A 16,635-nucleotide genomic window follows, 5' to 3' on the forward strand; every position below is an offset into this window, starting at 1 on the left:
AAGCTCAGTGTCTAATCAACACCTAGGCAAGAACATGCGGGAGCTATGGAGCTTTAGCTGGTCAGAGGCAGCCCACAGACACCAGCTGTGAAAAGCAGACGCGGGGTCACGAAGAGCATTCCCAGTGCCACCAAGGACCTTGCGGTGCTGCCTCTCCTGACGGAGGGAGGCCAGAACCACGTAACTCCCCACACAGACGAGCAGAGAAAGAGAAGGAAAGGAGGCTACAAAGGAAGATCTGATACTTACCTAGTACAGTCAGCCTAAATAACTACATAACCCTAACTGTTAAGCAGAGTGAAGTCCAAGAGAGGAAGATAACTTATCCCTGAGACCGTGAGCAAGTCACACACCGGGGAGGGAAAACAAGCTCCCTAAACCAAAGGTCAGCCGCGGCACAACAGCGAGCGCTCTCGTTTCCACCCTCCGCTGCTTAATTTGGGCAATTTCCCACGGAGGAAAGCCGCGAGGGGAAGCGGGGAAAGCCAGCACGCAGAGCCCTGCTTCGGCACCAGCCCGCTAAGCCGGCGACCCGCCTCACCCGGCCCCCGGGGGGCCTGGCCCCAGGCCGAGCCGGGCCGAGCCGCCCGCGGGGCTCCCACCGGGGGCGGGAGGGGGGGGGCAGGGGGCAGGGCCCAGCCTCGGGCTCGGCCCCGGCCCGGGGGAGGCGGCCCCGGTGCGGCCCGGCTGGGGGGCGCCCAGCCCCGTGCCCACCCGCAGCAGGGCCCCGAGGCCGAGGCCGGCCCCGCACGCCCGCCCCGGGCCGAGCCGAGCCCCGAGCTCCGGAGGAGCCGCAGAGAACCGGGGGGGGGGGGGAACCGGAGAGGAGGCGGCCGGGCCGGACCTCAGCTCCTCGCCCGGGCGGCGCCTTTACGACGCCTTTTGCGACGGCCGGAAAGCGCGAGGGCGGGGGGTGTGCGGGGCGAGGGGCGGGGGGTGGGCGGGGCGAGGGGCGGGCGGGGCGGCGGGGAGGGGGCGGGGCCTGGGGCGGGTCCCTGCGGGGGGGGCGGGGCTCGGAGCGGCACCGCCGCGGGGCCGGCGCGGGAGCGGCTGAGGTAAAAGCGCTGGGTGGGGGGGGGGGGGGGGGGGGGAGCGCCCCGGGGGTCCCCTCAGGGCCCCCCCCCGCCCAGCCCAGCCCCCGTTACCCCGGGGTCGCTCCCGCCGGTGATCCCCAGCCCGGCCCCCCCGGGGCCCCCCCCCACACCCCGGGCTGCCCCCGAGGACCCCCCCGCCGCCCCCCAGTGCCCCCATCGGGACCCCCAGGACCCCCACCTCAGCCCCCTCCACCTCATCCCTCCCCTTCTCACCCCCGGCCCCCCCCCAAGTTGCCCCCCTCCCTCCTCAGCCTTCCCCTGTTACCCCCCCCAGCTGCCCCCCTCCCACCCCAGCCCTCTCCCCTCGCCCCCAGCCCTCCCGTTACCCCCCCGGTCACCCTCAGCCCCCCCCGGTCACCCCCAGCCCCCCCGGGCTCCCCCAGCTCCCACGGTCACCCCCAGCCCCGCCATGTCCCCACTCTGCCCGCAGCACTCCCGGACTTCAGCGGCTGCTCCCCAGCAGCCCCAGTCCGCTTCGTCCCGGGCCCCCAGCACCCGAGGTCAGCCAGAGGGACCCCGAGCTGGCACCGGTACGTCACGGCTCTAAAACCGGCATCGACACCGGCATCGGCATGGGTACGTCCCGGCGGCACGGTGCCTGTGCCCCCCTGCTTCTCCCCCAGCTGTGCGATGGGCTCAGCACCAGGCGGGGGGCCTGGCCTCGGCCCTCTGGAAGCTCAGCCCCGTGTACAGAATTAATAGCGACTTTTTTTTTTTTGGCATCTCTACCAAGAAAACGCTCGAAACAAGTCACCCGTCATTACAAAGCTGACACGTTTCCTACCGCCTGGCTCCTAGTCCCTGGGGGATTGATTAGCGACCTTTACCCGCCGGTGTCGGGCTGACCCCGGCAGTCAGTTGCACAAATGAACGTCCTCAGGTCCCTCTGGGGCTCGTCCCCGTCCAACCTTTGTGCTCACCTAGGAGCGCACGCAGCAATTCGCTTTCTCTTTCTTCCTTTAACGCAGCGTTGGAGGGTTTTGCTGTCCCTTTAGCGTGGCCTCACCTCCGCCTGTCGTGCTGGGAGAGCAGGGCAGAGGCAGGCTGAAAGCCTGGTTGTCAGCGTTAATGTAGAAATTCCCCAATTTCCACACATACTTTCAGCCATCTTTTCAGCATTATGTTAACTTTCTGCCATGAATAGTCTCCGTTGCCTTTCGTTTTCGTTACATCTGTAGTTTCTATTCCACATGCTCAAATCAAGCATGTGCAGATGCTGGTGCACACTTCCTGCATTTAAAGAAAAACCTCAGATATATTTATTTTTAAAATGCTTGACTTGCTCTTGGTAATAATTTAATAATATCTACCACAGGAAGGACCTGTGACAGTTGATCTGGGGCTTGACCCCCTGCTTTAGGACATAGAAATGCCTGCAAATCAGGATAAATGTTTAAGAAAATCATACTTGAAAAGAGAGGCCAGCCATTGCCATTATATAATCAGCTGGCAAAGGACCTAGCTGAAAAAACAAGGAGGTTGAGCGTGCTTTATTTCTTACTGTTGAAAACAATAGGGCAGGATGAGGCTCTAATAATAATTTATCTCAGGGCTGTCCGGCTGACAAATTGCAAGGCAATCCCATCCTGCCGCCAGTGCTCTGAGATGCCTTTTTGCGCAGCCATGCCCGCCCGGCCACTCCTGCTTCAGAGCCCCATGAGGTGGCAGGGACACGACGAGGCTTCAGCCTGAAGCTTTGTCGAGCAGGCAGTGCCATAAACACACGCAGCGCTCTGCGCAGAGCAAAGCCCATGCCCGGTACATACAGTCTGCCCACATAACGGCAAGAAAAGTGACTTGATTACCCTGGAAAAGCTTTAAAGGTCAAGGAAGATGAAAGGAGATGAGAGGAATTCAGGACAGACCTTGACAGAGCTGAGAAAGAGAGTTTAGCGGACAAAATTTACAAAGCGGTTTTATCGTAAGGTAAGTTTGGCAGGGGCTGTACCCGCGGAAGGGCAGGAGCAGGGCACAGCCCAGCTCTGATCCCCAGGCCGTTCGGGTGTGCCAGCCCGCGGCTGTACGCAGGGTAAGAAGTCTGCCTGGCCACAGCTCTGACAGCTCCTGCAGCAACCGCACTGCTCTGCACACCTGACCACATGAAAACGGTGCTAATTTGTGCCCTGGCCGTAGCTGCAGGCTGTGACGGGACGGGCTGTGATTCCCGGTCCTGACCTACGGAGGCTGGTCGGCAGCAGGGAGCAGACACTGCTGGTGAGCATGGACACACTTCTGCGTGGGGAGAGCAACACCCAGGGGGCACATCAGGAGCAGCTGCTCTGCTTTACTAACCTGACCTTAGCCCAGGCTAATTTACCTGTCTACGTGTGCAACTACTCCAACGGGCAGAGAATCTGCTTTGCATCACTTACCCCTACCAGTCCACATGGTGCTGGTACCCCAAAGCTGCCCAGCACCCAAATATTGCAAACAGCTGTGCAAGCTCACAGATATCGCCAGCTGTCAGGAACGCAGCGCAGTCTCTCATCTCCGACGACTTCTCTGGCGTGTGAAAATGGCAGCATGTGAAGAGAAGACGGGAGCTGTGGGGTCTCTGTTTAAATGCAGGTTGCATGCTGCCGTGCTTCAGCACCCATCCTGCCACATACTTAGCGCAGCACCAGCATCACGTCAGGATGCCCATTCACAATGAAACAGGAAGACTCCACGCTCTGTCCCCTTCCTCGCAAAAAAAGTGATGTAGGCATTGGTTTTTGTTGCATTGGAACAGCTGCATTCTATTTTGTTCCTGAAAGCTTCTCATTTCAAGTTAAATCCTTCTATAGAAGGTCCTGTGAATCCAAAAGTCCTCAACACCCATTTTCCCGCATTGCTTCCATCCCGCCATGCACATGCTTCATTTTTTAAACCACTTGGAGCATAGAAAAAACTTCTTGAGTCAGGCCAAAAGTCCATCTAATCCAGTGTCCTGTCCGTGGCAATGACTAATAGAAGGTGCTAAGAAAGAGAATAAACAATATAGAGTAAAATGTTTAGAAGTAACATCTGGATTATTTTCCTTTCTATCTCAAAGATTTAGGAAAAAAATGAAGCGAACAGAGAACTTCAGGAAGATGACTTTGGATTACTCTTGAGGTGACATTTCTTTTGACGTCCTTATTCACAGGTGTGTGGCACGTTGGCTGGTTGGTTGGTTTCAGGCAAATCTATTAGCTCAGAAATAAAGCTAAGGCTATTAACATTTAAATATTAAAGGAAGATTAAAATCCAAGCATCAGACTGACTGCTTGAAGTTTTGAATTACATGCCCAGGCACATAACATCTGTAACAGAGAATGCTGTGCAAAATACGCATTTCTCTTTCATACAAATTCCCAATTTATTCATATGAGAAATGTGATTGTGTACCTATATTGATTACTGTTCTTATTGCATTACAGTCTTAAAATAAAAATCAACATGAGAAGGCAAATGTTATGTTGTTTTTAGTCTAAAAATGAAAGTTCAAGGGTCAGAAAGCAAGGAACTATATCACTCCATTCTTAGTAACTACATCTTTTGTTTATCTGTTCCCTAACATCTTCCTGACAAGCAGCAGAACCTTTAATTTTATGTAATTACACATCTTTTCAAGGGTTTGAATGACTAATTTTCTAGGCTTAAAAGAAGCACAAACACAGGACAGCGACCAGTTTCTGGTAAATGAGCAATGTTCGTTATGCATTGTTACGCATTGTCTGATGAATCTATTGAACTGGCCTCCTGCAAGCTCACCTAGACATGCTTGCTAGAGAAGGTCAGCAAAAGATAGGCCCTGGAAAGATGCGCTTGTGAACAAATAGCAGCTGTGTGCAGTACAGCCGCAGCTTGCCTCAAAAAAAAGTGATTTTCAGTAAACTTTTTTATTCAATTCCTCACAGCGTTCAGAGGTTAGAAGTCAGCTCTGAAATGTGGTGGTTCCAGCAAGGACTCTCGTTCTTGCCTGCGTCTTTGGTTGTTTGGTCAGCTGCATCTTTTGTGTTTTCATACATCACCGCCATCGTCCTACACCACGTTGACCCTCTGGTGCCCTACATCAGGTTAGTAATGTGCACACAATGCCCTGATAACTCTGTCACAGTTATTGAATTGGCCTCTCACGCCTCTGAATTCTTCCCCAACTCCAAGCTTTAAACACCAGTTCTTACCCAACAGCTCCAGTTCTAAAATTGCATACAAATTACTAAACAAATTTGTAACTTTATTCAAAGCTGTCTGTCTATCTAATCTGTCCTTTAAGTTGTGGTTCTGTGAATGTATCCTTAAAATGATGATGAACAAGAAATCTGGGGGTGCGTCTCCAACCCAAGCCTTGCTCTCTCCAGGCTTGGTTTTGTCAGTAAAGCTGTACTGTAATCTACAATGCCAACTGCATACCATCAAGGCTGTACCTATGGCCTTAATTTTGGTCTTTCAGATTTCCAGGTTCTTCATTTCCCAGTTTTAATACTCTTTATTCACCTTTTATTGTGGAATCAAGATCAGAATAAAAGGAATGGCTATACCAAGCATGTTAATTCCTTGTTCTAAGGCTAGCAGTTTTCACCATGCTTATTTCTAGAGCTCTAGAAACGAGCACAGTATTGTTTGAGTAATGAAAACAGTGAAAAATAGCTGGGAGGGTTTTTACAAACCTTTCTTATGGTTTCTTCATAGACTGAAATAAGTAAAGTTGTGTTGCAAGTATTTTTAATATAGATATGTATCACTCCATTTATCTCTTACAGTGATACAGGGACAATACCTCCAGAAAGATGCTTGTTTGGGATCATGTTAAATATTTCGGCTTTCTTGGGTGAGTATAGGAAAGCTGTCCATGGCAAACTGCATGCAGTTCTGGGATGCACGGCATTTGAAATGGTTTCCTTATTCGGATCATTAAAACAGCCCATAATTCTCATCAAAAGCTAAATTTTAAGCAATTAATCCTAGTTCTCTTAAGTAATTCAGAGAAAAGTATATTGCAGGGATTTACCCACAAAGCCAGCATGACAATTGCAGATTCCAGAAGGCCAAAAATACATTTAAAAAAGACAAATAAAGAAACTGGTATGAGAAATAGAAATGCAGAGTTAAGGCAGTCATCTTACTTGTGCTGCAGTTACGAAGAGGGGAAAAAACAGTATGTTTTTCAAGTGAAAGAGATAAGGCCTTTTCCAACCTTAATGATTCTATGATTCTAAGAAAAATCTAATAAGTTATTTCAGTTTTGGCTTCCAAATTCTCAGCTGTCCTATTCCTAAGACAGGTTTTGTATTTTAAATAGATGCTACTGTCACTCAGTATCTTCCCAGTTTAAACAAAACAGTTTACTTGACGGCTTAAAATCTTAAACACATTTGTGTTCTTCATTTGCAGGTGTGGCTACCATGTATGTCCGTTATAAGCAAGTTTATGCTTTGAATCCAGAAAAATCCAAGATCATCAAGCTTAATAAGATCGGCCTGACACTAGGACTGATGAGCTGTTTTGGACTTTGTATTATTGCAAATTTCCAGGTTTGTGCTTTGCTTGCAATGTTTTGAACCTGTCCAGAGTTCTGTGTTTGTTTGTTTACTGAGATACCTGGTAAAACTGGGAGTTTATTGAAGGCAAAACTTTTGAGGGAAAACTTTTTTTTTTTTTAAATCAAATTCCCTACAGAGAACTGTTAATAGTTTGGAATTTCTTTACATATTTCTTATTTGCTTTATCCACTGGAATTTGTGAGCAGCTATTCACAAAATTCCAAACCGTTTAAAAACAAAAAAACAGAAGTTTTGCAAGAAGCAAACTCATCTTGCATCTCCTTGTAGGATATCTGAAAGCTTTAACTCCAGATGAGAAGACCACAACTGTATCATATTTTAATATGGGAGAATCAAGCGTCAAATAGTCAAAAACTTAGAACTAGAAGTAAAGCCAGAAAAAACACCCCAACCCCACAAGAAGTCCAGCTCTAAAAAAATCTTCCCTCCTAGGTATCTTTTCCTGCAAAGCCTGTGCAATTGTTGAAAACACTGCAATGTCAACCAGCTTTTGAATTTCTCCCAGTATCTCTATTTTTTTCCTCAATACATTTTTTTTCCTTGTTTTTTTCAAAACCCGGTATTCTCACATATCACACCATCAGCAGGACTAGATTCAGCATCGCTGGCTCTTACACGCAAGACGGTTGTCTACTTGCCAGCCTCATCGTATTAATTACGAGCTGGATTTTTCAGGGGTCTGTAGTAGTGCCTTTAGCCACTAGAGGCTGCAGTGGCTCCTTGGTCTCCTGCTGGATTAGGGCCAAGAAAAAGCGAAACAGAAAAGCTCCAGGAAATCTACACCTGTTTTCTCTCATCTCCTTTCCCCATAGCACAGCTCTCCCAGTTTTTTCAGCAGCCCATGTCTTAGAAACCTCAGTATGGTGACTTTTGGTTTTTTTTGGAGGCCTCGGTCTATTTATTTTTTAGAACCCTAGCCAGACTCACTGGCCACAGCCCCTACCAACATAACCACCGAGCAAGAGCCTCCAGGTTGTGTCTGGCTGCATGATTGCCTTCCACCACTGGTCAGGAGAGGTTATATCTACGTTTTGTAGGTAATCAAAATGTAGAAAGTGAATGTTCCTTTGTTATATAGTTTCTGTGAGATTTAATCTTGAGCAAGAAAAAAGTGGAAATGATGTACCCGCATATCCAAGTGATGCTGAGGATTGTCTGGAGGCCATCCCAGAAGCAAAAGGAGCTAAGCCCCATGAAGTCCACCAGTTACTGAAGACAACTGAATTTGAAAATGTGCAAAGGTGCTCAAAGGGAACAGCCGTCATGCAGAGCTCCAGACAGCTTTCACTGGTTGGGAGTAAAAGTGATGGCACGAGGCACATCCTCAGAGGGGCTTTGATTTATGGTGTTCAGCCAGTGCTATGGCTCAGTTCTAGCTGTGGCTACTGATTTCCTCTCACATAGGAGAAAGATTTCTCTCTTCTGACACCTTACTGAGCAGCACTGGACGCACACCTTTACAACTTGGCTATTCAGATGCAAATTGCCATCTCTGTTATACTGCTGTGGATGCAGCAGTTAAATTTCATTTAATTAATCAGCACACAAAGATTGTGAGGAAAGGGTGATTCCAATTCCTGATCTTAATAGCTGTTCAGTAAAATACATAGACAGTCTCATTCATTAGGGCATAAAAGATTACCTGCACAGCTGGATTGCAGAGAGGCTGCCAATGCGGTGTACAATTGACAAGATGCTTTTTTATTTGCTGTGTTTGGCTACTGTGCTCAGTCAGGGATAAGAGGAAAGGACTGAGCGTGACGTAGTTTGTAATAACATAAATTTCGAGTTCGATTGTTTTTCTTGGAATAGCTTCTAGATTTAATGCTTATTATTTGACAGTTGATTCTCCTAACGTGTTTATTACTGTTTGATTCAACCTTGTTCCCTCTGAGTATTCTAAGATTCTAATTTGACAAACAAGGCTTGTTCAAACTGGAGTCGTTCAGAGAAGTGCTAAACCTCATTATTTTTAACTTCATTTGGGGGACTAGAATTGTGCATCATGTTTGTCCTCTATTGCATTATCCTTCATAGATGCAGAAATTCCTGGGATAGAAACGTTCAGCAGGTAGCCTGTTGTCACTCTTGCTGCCTTCCCAGCTGCAGGGATTCCGCCACCCAGTTTCTGTATTATCACCCAGTGTGGTAGTGAGGGCAGCTTTTATGAATTCCTGTAGTTAAGATATAGCTGTGGTCTCTAATTTAGCCCCAAGAACTTTCCAAAAAACCAGCAATTCAGAGAGCTGGCAGGTGCTGGCTTCCAGCTAACTCTGAGATTTCCAAGAAAATCCACATGCTGACACAGTCCTGAACTCTTTAGCTTGGGATATGAGAAGATAATTGAGCAGGTGGAGTGTCAAACGTTTACAGAAGAAAATATTCCCCAAGTTTAAAATGAAACCAGGTTCTATACAAGCAGTGTTTTCGTTCCCTAGAAATGTATTCTGTACTACGTACACGTGGTTGGAGCCTGCCTGACGTTTGGAGTTGGAGCCATTTACATGCTGGTTCAGACCGTCCTATCCTACCTGATGCAGCCAGAAATTCACAGCAAAGACATCTTTTGGATCCGGCTCACCGTGTTACTCTGGTGCAGCTCAAGCATTGCAAGCAGTATCCTTTTGCTGCAGAATGCAGCAACATTAGTTTAGCCTGCCGATATGACAGAGCGTGCCACAGAAGGTCTGTCATCGTTAGACGCACAGCTTGTATCATGGTATTCATGTTCAGTTTTGCAACCTGGGAACTTTAGGAAAAAGGGAGCCATCAGGTTAAGCCTGCTAGCGAGTCACAAGCCAATAAAAAAGGCAAGAGTAGTTTTCATCCCCTCTCCTCTCCCTTCCTCCTACACCTAAGACTGAAAATCGCAAATGAGAATTTATCACAAAGAGGCCTGACTGTAGACTGCGATTGCTAGGGAGAAAGGGAAGTGTACGTAAGAGACTGACGGTTTTAATGGGGGAAAAAAAAAAGCCAGGTAAGAAATGAAAGTGTCTGCTCCCTGGTGACAGCAGTGCTGCAGCAAGTTTTGTAGTTGGATGTACCTAGAACGGAGAAGTACCAAATGTAGAAGAAAGCAACACTAGTAACCCAGCTGTGTGCAGCAGTAGTGCACCGTGCCAGCTGGCATGCAGAGCACGTTTAAAGTGCTGGCATTTATCAGAGCAACAACGCCGGAGCACACTGCCAAGGTGGAGTCAGAAGAGCCATTTGACCTCTGATCTCCTCCCCTGCCCATCCTGGAGTTCTAAAAACAAGTTTCTGACACATTCCTTACAAGCTTCCCTTGGCTCTGGAACCCATCCTTCCCCTTAACTTTGAATTCTGGGTGCTGGAAGCAGCAATGGGTTTTACAGAAACCCAGGCAAACCCATCCAGAAAGAGAGGCCTTTTCCTGTCCAGAGTCATTTACCACTCAGTAAACAACCCCAGCAGTTCCTCTGCTCACCTTGATGGACCTAAACATTGTGTTTTGAAGATCATGACTCAGTTGTGTCAAACAGGACTACAACACTTAAAGCATTAGGATTTACATTCCAAAGACATGAGTCCAAAATCATTACCTTAATGCTGTCCTTTCTGCAGTTGAATCAAGGCCACCTATTTAATCCCCACAATTTTACTTATTTCTAGGCTGACAGCCAAAACTAACACTAAGCCATATGCCCATTTCCCACTGAAAAACTATCTCACTGATCACTGAGTTCCCATTCCCACAGCAAGGTGATATAATCTGGGCACAGGCTGGTTATCCATAAAGAGGTGAGAAGGAGGAGGCTGGATACAGAGTAAGGAAGTCATCTGTGAAACTTCAGAGAATTGCAGTCCATAACAGAAATTGTTGGTGCCACAGAAGAACAGTATTTTTGACTTTGAACAGTTGAGAGACAAATACAATTGGAGAAGACTAAAATGGAACAATATGAACTCATTCAAGTTAAGAGCCTTTTACAGATGCCGAAAAATCCACAAGCCCAAAATCTTTAGAGGTTTTTAAATCAGTATGGTCTAACCAAGATTAGAGGGAAGTGAAGACAGCTGTAAAAATAACGATACGTACATACATTTTTATGTGGAAGGGGAATAAAAGGGAAATGGTTCGAGTAGTTCCTAAGTAATGTAATGATGTAATAAGGGAAGGATAGTAAGAAGTCTAGGGCCATAGTGAAATGGTTGTTTGGTTATTTCTGGTACTGAATGACAGAAGGAAATCTAAAAATGCTTCTTATCCACTGCTGGAGTGAGACAGAATTGTCAACACAGAACAAGCAAAACAGTTAATTACCTGCTCTGTAACCAGTGGAGGACAGGAGCCAGATATTTTGTATCACAACCATTAAATTCTTTTCATTGCAGTAGTAACTCAGGCAGAAAACTAACAGCTACTAAAGCTGCACATTTTAATTAGCAGTGAGCTGGGTATCCTGCATTCAGATCAGTAACAGAGCTCCCTTGACTATTCACATCAATGTTTTAAATAGGCTTTGAAAGTCTGAGCGTTCAAAGATGTTTGTGCCAGTAAGGTCAGCCTTGTTCACCGCCAAAAATAATCTTGCACATCAGGAGGCTTTTGGTGTTTAATCTCATTAAGGATTGAAGAAGTTAATAATTATGTGAAAACCAGATCTTTTGTAACTTAATGTTCTAATTTTCACTTGTAAAGGCAGTAGCACTGGTGTAGCATGCTTTCCCTCTGTAAGGTACTGAAAAAGCATTATCTTATTACCCTAGAAATACCCCAGGTCTCCAATGAAACGAGGAATCATTATCATGTAGCATTTCTCCTTGGCTGCTGCACCAGACCAGTTATCGAACCCTGAGTGGGCTGAGAGGGAAACAGGAATGCTCACAGCCTCCTCCTTGGCACTGATGCAAACAGTACAGTGTTCTGGCCTGTAACCCACGCACCAGGGGTTCAAGGTGGTTGAGAAGCTGAAAAGCAATCAAAGAAAGGGAGGCACACACAATTAGCCTGGAAACTACCCCTGCAAACCTGAAAGTGCTAAGCATGGTTCACATAACACGGAAATTTTATGTTAGATCAGGGAGGTATTACAAGGTGCAGTATACAGAAAGCAGGGATGATTGATGTAGCTTAGAATTAATCTTTTCGTGTGACATTAATCCAAATCAACTGTTGGAACAACCTACAAGTTGAAGAGAATGACGTGAAGCTGTTAACATCACCATTACTATTTGTTATGCTGAGGAGACCTTGTGGAAAACACACAGAGATCTCCTTACAAACTCAGCTTGAAACAACCCAGAGCCAAGTGTGACATTTCCAGGTTGCTCAATGTTTGTCTTGAATCTTCCTTAACATATTTTTTTAGTGTTTGTTTCCTCACTTGTCTTGTATAGCGGCCTGTACGGAACAAATCTAGTGCAAAAGTTGCACTGGGACCCAGAGGAAAAAGTGAGTGGAAAAAGAAAACAAAACACAACAGAGCAAAAAAATATGTATGTTTGTCACAGGGTAAATTACTGATCTGCGAATTTATTGCAGTTGTAGATAGCTAGGTGCTTTCAGAACATGTACTTGGGATGGGAGAGGACAAGGGAGCCTTAGCAGCTGAGCCAGCATGCAGCTACTTGCTGAAGTGCTGTCCTGAGCAAAGCAGTTGCAGCTTCAAGCATCACTTTAAATTAATCTCGTTGATGGATGGTAATTGAACTGCTTCAAGTGGTTGTCAGGATAACCGCCTATCTGGTCTGCACTGATCAGAAGTTCCCAGTCACCGTTACAGGTAACTGTAAGCAATGAACCGTGCTAGCTGGTCGCTGTGAAGCAGAGTTCCTAACTGCTGCTAGGTGGGTATCTGGTGGGGTACGGTGGAGAAAACGGCCAAAAGATACAGATGCTAGAGATGCCAGTGAAGTGCAAGTGCTGGGCATTAAAGGACGCCAAGTGGCACGGAGAACAGGGGCCAGGGCACGTAGGTCTCAGTGGCTCTGCCTCCATCCCTGGCCCTGCCCTTCCTTCTCCAGTCACTGCAGGAGGCACGGGAGGTTGCTGGAGAAAATATCATGCAGGCTGCTTTTGGAGGGCTTTTCCTCCCTCCCTCTCTTTAAAGCACGAAGAGTATCCCCGGGGTCTGTACACATCCAGGGAGACCCTCGAACTTTTTGGAAGACGAGATTACTTTTAAAGGGATTTTGTTGCTGGCCACATCAAGCTTTTATTGAGCCTTCATTTTTTGCAAGGTGGATATGCATTTCCCAGTGGGGTGATCTCAGGTGTGTGGAGCTGGTGTTTTCCTGTTTATCCTTGTGCTTCTACCGACTGAGCAGTTCATTCTGAGGGACTCCAGATACTCTTAAGAAATTTTGTTTTATGAATAGAATAGTTGTGGACGCAGGATGTCATATGTGCGAGCTGTCTTTGTGCCATTACAGAGTCAAGAGGACTTTCTAATACTGACTTTTTCCCCCTCTCCCTCACTGTTATACAGGGCTACACAGCTCACATCATCAGTACCGTCTCAGAGTGGTCACTAGCATTCTCCTTCCTCAGCTTTTTCCTCACCTATATTCGTGACTTTCAGGTAAAATGAATGTTAACATTAAGCGCTCTGCTTCTCCAAGCTCTAAATAGCCTGACGTGGTGCAAGGTGGGCTGTGTTCACCTGCTTCTGAGCTAACCAGTACGTGTCAGTTGTTGAGGCTGGAAGAGCCGCAGCATGAACAGCATTAAATGGTCCTTTCGTCCTCGGTAGGATCTACTCCCACTGTGTTAACACACAGATCCCAGCCCAGACTAGCTGTACCCAGCTTCACTTGCAGGATCTGTCCCAGTCACGGGGGAGGTTTGCTATAGGCTTGCAAGGCAAACTGCAGAGTCAGTCCAGGAGGACAGTATGGGAGCCGGGTTAGTAGTTCTAGAGCTGATCTGCATTTTGTTGTTTCATCCGACTATTGAAACTGTCCATGCTGAGCAAATGACAAGCCTGCTAAGTTGTGGTTTCTTTCTTTTTCCTGTATAGAAAATTTCCCTGCGTGCAGTTGTTAGCTTGCATGGACGAACCCTCTATAACACACCACAGAGCTTTGTGGCTGATGAACAGACACTGCTGGTAGCAGGGAGCATCTAATGAAGGTGAAGAGAACATGTTCTCAGCATAACTCAGGAATTTAGTAGCAATAACAGTTCGCACTTATTTTATATAAAAAAAAATTATGAAGTGATTGTATTCTACTTGACATGAAGGGCTTTGCTATTAACCCACACAGCAATGCAAATGTTATCAGTATTGTAAACAAGCCTGTAACATTTCTACACATGCCAATATCATGAAAGAATTAAATGAAGGTTATTAAAAGACTCACGCGTCCTCATCACTTCCATTACACCCAACAGAGAGGCAGCACAGAACTCGCCTCCCTCAGCCCCTTGCCCTGTTCTCTCCAGTGTTCCTCGGGCCAAGTCCTTTGGGAAGCACGGAGCCCCCAGCCCTGCCTAGAGCTGGGCTCCAGCCCCAACCTTCTGTACCTACAGCTCCCCCACCGGGGCAGCTGAAGCTGACCCGTGACCAGCACGCTGCGCCAGAGCCACCGTCGAGGAACGTCCTCTTGGCACCACAGGTGGACGGGAAACAGCCAGTAGCAAGAGCTTCCCCTCTTGCTACAAGCTACCTAGCAGCCGTTTGAGCTGATGGACAGGTTTGTTCAAGGGTTCACGTGCAGAGTGATCCCCATTGCACAAGTCTAGGAAGATTTGGGCTATGCAGGCGGCGTCCTGCTCACTCACAGGGAAAGCACCAACTCTTAAACACGCACAGAGCATAACACGACATACATCCTGGTAGCACTGACGTCCCTAATGCTCCCCTGGGACAGTCCCCAGCCCTAGAGCCATCTGCTCATTTCTCTTGCTGCTTCCAAACACTGCCATACGGCGCGCTGCCAGCCCTCAGCCTGACCTCGCAGCACGTCAGCGTGCTCCAGAGGCTGAGCTCCACCAAGCTTTCGGTGATAGACACCTGAGAGGTGCCAGGGTGAGCGTTTTCTCACAATCTCCCACACATGGAAGTCACATCCAAATCAAGCCAGAAACCTTTGAAACACACACTTGATCAAGTTCTACCAAAGTATAGCAAAGTAAAGGTTTATTTGTTTATACACAGACCTAACACATTATCAACAGCTGTCTTTGAGACCTATTTAGCAGCAATGGCTCAGCTTCCTTCCGAAATACGTAGCTGTAGACTTAGGCAATAAGCTCTAACACGTGTTTCCTCCCACACCAAAAGAGCTTGTGCTGACGTCTTCTCCCTGGTGGGGCAGGTGAAGGACCAGGAGTGGAATTTAACCTGGAGACCTCTTGGAAATCACAGCAGCTGCCCAGGGCAGCCTCCTTCTTCCAGATTAAAACTGCACTTGGGCTCCATTAGCACTTGCAGCCTAGCTCAGCCTGGAGTTCAGATAGTTCGCTGTGTGAAAACAAGCTTTGCAGCCAAAAACCTGCCAAACTGCTGAAGCCAGTGGAGTAAGAGGACGAGTAGACATGATTCAGCCTAGAAGGCCAACTGCATCCTGGGCTGCGTCAACAGAGGTGTGACCAGCAGGTCGAGGGAGGTGATTGTCCCCCTCTGCTCTGCCCTCGCGAGGCCCCACCTGGAGCCCTGCATCCAGGTTTGAGAAGAGAAGGCTCCAGGGAGACCTCATTGTAGCCTTTCAATACTTAAAGGGGTCTTATAAAAAGGATGGAGAAGGACTCTTTACTCAGGTAATGATAGGGCAAGGGAGTATAGTCTTAAACTAAAAGAAGATAGATTTAAATTAGACAGTAGGAGAAAATTCTTCGCTGTAAGGGTGGTGGGGCACTGAACAGGCTGCCCAGAGAAGCTGTGGATGCCCCCTCCGTAGAGGTGTTAAAGGCCAGGCTGGATGGGGCTTTGTCCAACTTGATCTAGTGGGTGGCATCCCTGCCTGTGGCAGGGGTGGGGAACTAGATGAGCTTTAAGGTCCATTCCAACCTAAGCTACTCTATGATTAATGGTGAATCACTGAGGCCCAAAGGGCTCTATGGCTTAGGGGAGATTTCCCCAAGTATTATAACTTAGTTGCTGATAAATCCCTAGGGATCAAGGCCTCCCTGGAGAGTGGCACACTTGGCTACATGCTCTCTAATGAGGCAATACGTAAACCCTGGTGGTTGGTTAACTGCTACGACCCAGAAAACATGAAGTTCCAGCAAGCAGAAACCCCATTTCTGTACCTCATTTAAATCTTATTAGGTGAATGGTTTAACCAGATCATCACAACATGATGTTCTGCTCTGCCCTGGGTGTGCAGAGCACTGCTGGGAAGGAAGGAGAAAGCCCCTTTCCTAGTGCTAAAGGGAGGGAGGCAAAACCAGAAGTCATTCATGCAGCTTCTCAAGGCAGCTCCCGTAGCATCCTGCCTGCTCATGGTGCTTTTCTTCCCTTTCCCTTTGGGTCTGGCATCGCTCTCCTTTCACCCCTCTCCCATGGATCACCATCAGGCACAGAGAGATTATTTGACATGAAGACTCAGACAGGCTGCCTGCCAGGAGCAATACCTGCTACAGAAAGCCCCGCGTTTCTCTGCGGCAGCACCACTCGGATGAACTGCCAAGGGCTGACCAGCACTTGAGAAATTGGCAGTGGCAATTAAAAGCTCAGCAAACCCCACACCTCTGGTCTCAGCCGCTAACACCTTACTAAGTCCCCTCCTGAGCGTGGCCCACATCATTTTCTAACCCACCAAACAGGACGAGATTCCCACAGCTTCAGAGTCTGAGTGCTCAAAAATGTTTGAGTTCTACCTAAAACATCACAATCTTGAGTGTGGGGAAAAAAAAAAAAACACATCCTCTCCCAAACCACTCTAAGGTTCCCTGACTACTTCTCAGATTTCTTGTTTGCAGAAACTTCTCTTCCTGTCTCTCTGCTTACCAAAGGCGGGGGGGATCGGTAACACCCAGACATACCTGAGCGAGTGCTCTACTCACACCTCTCCATTGCATCCCCACCTCTTTCTGCCTCTCC

General features: G+C 47.6%; 2 protein-coding genes across 13 annotated transcripts in view; one reads left to right on the top strand and one right to left on the bottom strand.

Annotated features, from left to right (window-relative positions):
• CEPT1 (choline/ethanolamine phosphotransferase 1) overlaps nt 1-2,142 on the bottom strand; it is a 27,655-nt gene extending 25,513 nt beyond the window's left edge. The window contains exon 1 of one of the 6 annotated variants that reach the window (XM_040535876.1): nt 2,015-2,142. The gene's annotated coding sequence lies outside the window, so the exon portion shown is untranslated. Of the gene's footprint in view, nt 1-249; nt 585-844; nt 923-1,878 lie in introns of those variants that run through there. The other 5 variants (XM_040535881.1, XM_040535875.1, XM_040535879.1 and 2 more) reach the window with 5 other exon arrangements.
• DRAM2 (DNA damage regulated autophagy modulator 2) lies at nt 990-13,946 on the top strand. Of its 7 annotated transcripts, XM_040535914.1 has the most exons (12): nt 1,014-1,055; nt 1,525-1,670; nt 2,645-3,020; nt 3,147-3,308; nt 4,129-4,221; nt 4,976-5,134; nt 5,822-5,889; nt 6,453-6,592; nt 9,061-9,238; nt 11,959-12,041; nt 13,078-13,170; nt 13,609-13,946. In XM_040535914.1, the coding sequence occupies exons 6-12, from the start codon at nt 5,004-5,006 to the stop codon at nt 13,714-13,716; spliced, it is 801 nt and encodes a 266-aa protein (XP_040391848.1). In that variant the 5' UTR covers nt 1,014-1,055; nt 1,525-1,670; nt 2,645-3,020; nt 3,147-3,308; nt 4,129-4,221; nt 4,976-5,003; the 3' UTR covers nt 13,717-13,946. The 7 variants fall into 7 exon arrangements, with proteins under 7 accessions (XP_040391852.1, XP_040391849.1, XP_040391848.1 ...); XM_040535918.1 differs by lacking the exons at nt 2,645-3,020; nt 3,147-3,308 and having other exon boundaries at nt 990-1,055; nt 4,129-4,190; XM_040535915.1 differs by lacking the exons at nt 2,645-3,020; nt 3,147-3,308 and having other exon boundaries at nt 994-1,055.
• Nucleotides 13,947-16,635: the final 2,689 nt, after the last annotated feature.

This window comes from Cygnus olor, chromosome 24, assembly GCF_009769625.2.
Source record: "Cygnus olor isolate bCygOlo1 chromosome 24, bCygOlo1.pri.v2, whole genome shotgun sequence".
NCBI classification, from domain to species: domain Eukaryota; kingdom Metazoa; phylum Chordata; class Aves; order Anseriformes; family Anatidae; genus Cygnus; species Cygnus olor.